The 3,094-nt window shown below is 32.9% G+C and overlaps 1 protein-coding gene across 1 annotated transcript in view; it reads right to left on the reverse strand.

Moving 5' to 3' along the window:
- LOC106472382 (3-hydroxy-3-methylglutaryl-coenzyme A reductase-like) overlaps positions 1–3,094 on the reverse strand; it is a 62,578-nt gene that overhangs the window by 19,287 nt on the left and 40,197 nt on the right. The window contains exon 11 of the mRNA XM_013933025.2: positions 661–855. Coding sequence (XP_013788479.2) covers positions 661–855 — 195 coding nt within the window. The remainder of the gene's footprint in view (positions 1–660; positions 856–3,094) is intronic.

Here is a 3,094-nt window from a genome sequence, read left to right on the forward strand (position 1 = left end):
ATAGGGTAGTGTGGTATATAAAAGAGGGTGACAACGTGACGGTAATGTAATGTGTGTACCTAGTGAGTAATTGAACTGCAGTCAGAAGTATAGTTGACGTTCGTTGACATAGCGTTTGTTTTAGCGTGATTGTTGAAAATAAATGTATCGTAAAGTTGTATTCGGAAAGAATAAACCAGTTTTATTAAGTAAGGACTTGTGTCGCTAAACTTTCGTCGGAACGAAGTTACGGGAAGTTAATTAACAAACGGAGACGTAACAATACGTTGTGGTAGTAGCGATTATACAGGAATATGTACTTTACATTCCACATTTTTGAACTCTCGATAAAAAATATGGTTTAAAAATATGCTAATGATTTTGAAAGTTCAGGTAAAGTGCCTATTACATTCCGGTGTAAAACATTTATGCCGTACTTATTCTAAAAACAACAATAACATGTTTTTTTATGATAAACACAGAATTAATTTCATATAATAAAGGAAATGGGATGAATTTATCCGCATGAAATAAATAATTAATTATAACAAATACTTTTCTGATAAGTGTTCTGGTTACTTCAGCATATTTTGATCATAGGAAGTTGTTGAAACACATATCAACACATATTATTAATTCTCACAACAACATAAAGATCAGAAAAAGTCTTTTTTATCATACCAGAGAATAATCATAATTTTTGTAGGGTAGACCTCTCAGTTGATCATTACAATTAGACGCCTTTGCTACAAATCGACGGCGGATTGCCACACCTCTTTCAGGATTATCGAGAAGAGACTCCAGTTTGTAGGTAGCAATGTATTTTTTCTCTAGTAACAAGAGTACTTCTTGATCACTCAGTTTTTCTGATCCTTCCTAATTGAAATATACCAATTATTCCTTTAGGAAATATTAAACACTGGTTTCATATTTAATATAACATTATTACCGCCACCTCAAATAAAAGAAAATATTTATTCAATATAACAGAATTATTTTTTTTATAAATTATCATACTAAAAATTAAATGACCTCTATGTTTGTATCACGTAGTTTAAGTTGGAACAATAAGCCAAAAACTATACATATATACTTCTTTACACTGAAAACATATATTTAAGATAATTTATTTATTTATTTTGTTTGTTGTTAAGCACACAGCTACACGATGGACTATCTGTGCTGTGCCAAACAAGGGTATCGAAACCCGATTTGTAGTGTTATAAATCTACAGAGTAACCACTGAGGCACTGGGGAAAGCTTTTTAAGATAATCAAATTAAATTAAACAAATCCATATTTTCAAATATCTTTAAGAGATGAACTCATAAGCACTTGTTTGGATTAACATGCAGTACACATTCATCTTTAGCATAGAGACAGTTACTTAAATTGATTTTTTTATTGAAATTATTAGTGCACCCCAAAAGGCTGAAAATTAACCATTGGCATCTAAACAATATGTGTACATTAAAGACAATTGTACAGGGCTAATGAGCTAAGTGCAGTTCTTCATATTAGTAATTGTGCCACTACTTATCCATCTGCAATGTTGAATATAGATGGTAGTCCAAGTGATGAAAGAAAAATATGTAACATAATCATCGGAAGGAACCAAACCCTAGTTCAAGTCAAACAACAAAACGGCAACTCTTAAACTGTAAGTGTTTAAACCGAGAGTAATCGGTAAGTAGGCTAACTACGATGGAAATGTCTATTTGAGGTATAATTACAAAGCATGTATATTTCAGGAAAAACTCACTAAGATTATTGCATATGTTCATTATGATATATGGAAAAATAATTTCGTTATTGGTATCCAAAGAAACATAAGTTACATTTTTGTATGTTGGTTTGTACGATGTTCTTATTAAGAAACAATCGACTAAGGCAAAGAGAACATGTTTCACACTGGGAAAAGGAGAGAAACTGATATCCAGAAAGTAGTGATATTAAAATTACAGTTTATATATTATGCTAACAGATGTATTGGATAATAGCTGAACTGCCTTTGTTGCTGTTACTAGACATGTTATACAAGCATAAGGTAGATGTTTTACTGTGCTGGGGGAATTCTCAGAACTAAGCAGTGGCTTAAGTATGTACCCGCATCCCCCAAAACTGTGGGGGAGGGGAGCCAAAACGGGGCCCGAAGGACCTGAAAACTTAATAAATGCTGACAAAGGAAGAGACGCCTTAAATTATAAGGAAATAAATGTAGGGAGTCCTCACTTTTTTGTAGTGTTGGTCCATCTTTTGTATTTACGCCGTTGGAACTAAGGCTTGGGTAATAGAATCTAAGATATTAGAAACTCTCCAGGAAGCGTTGACAGTGTACAGAGTATAAATGAAGTGGATGGAAACAGTATAGCAGTTATGAACAGGTTCAACCCAAAATTTAAGAGAAACTTTATGAAACTTGGTTGTAATACTAAGATCACTGGCATAATCACATTGTATTGTCCTTTTGATGTTATTACACAAACTTAGATAAATATTAATCAGAGTTCCAGCAATATAATTGGAGGATTCATTAAAAGCATTGGTTTGAAGAAATTCAAGGAAATGTCACCAAGGCCAAAATAGTTTCTCTATAAGTTCACTTTTTGTAATTCCTAAAATGAAGAGCATTTTAGTATTTAGGCTAAATTTATATCAGGTCTAACTAAAAGGATTTTTTTAAACCCTTTCTTTGAAATGTATATCTTAAATTGACCAGTATATAAACTTAAGTACATTACAGACATTACAATGAGAGTTCTGGCAGGGGATGTTACACAATGACGATAACAAATAAAAGTGCTGAAGAAAGACTGGCAACAAAACCAAATCATCCTGGTATCAGTGATATTAGGCTACTAATGAATGTTGGCTAAGCTAAGCGCGAAACTTATCGTTAAGTGGACTGGGCTTTTAATTATTCTTTTTACTCGATAATCCAGAAGAACATAACCAATAATATAAACCATTACAACAATGGCATCAATACTGAGATTGCTTTGGTAAAAATAAAATAAGATACAGACCCAACTCGATGATATTGTTACGACAGCGGAGGTCACGTGACGCTAGTACCACGTCATGCGCTTCTAGAACGTTCATGAAACCTCGAGAGG

Source organism: Limulus polyphemus, unplaced genomic scaffold, assembly GCF_000517525.1.
Source record: "Limulus polyphemus unplaced genomic scaffold, Limulus_polyphemus-2.1.2 Scaffold5287, whole genome shotgun sequence".
NCBI classification, from domain to species: domain Eukaryota; kingdom Metazoa; phylum Arthropoda; class Merostomata; order Xiphosura; family Limulidae; genus Limulus; species Limulus polyphemus.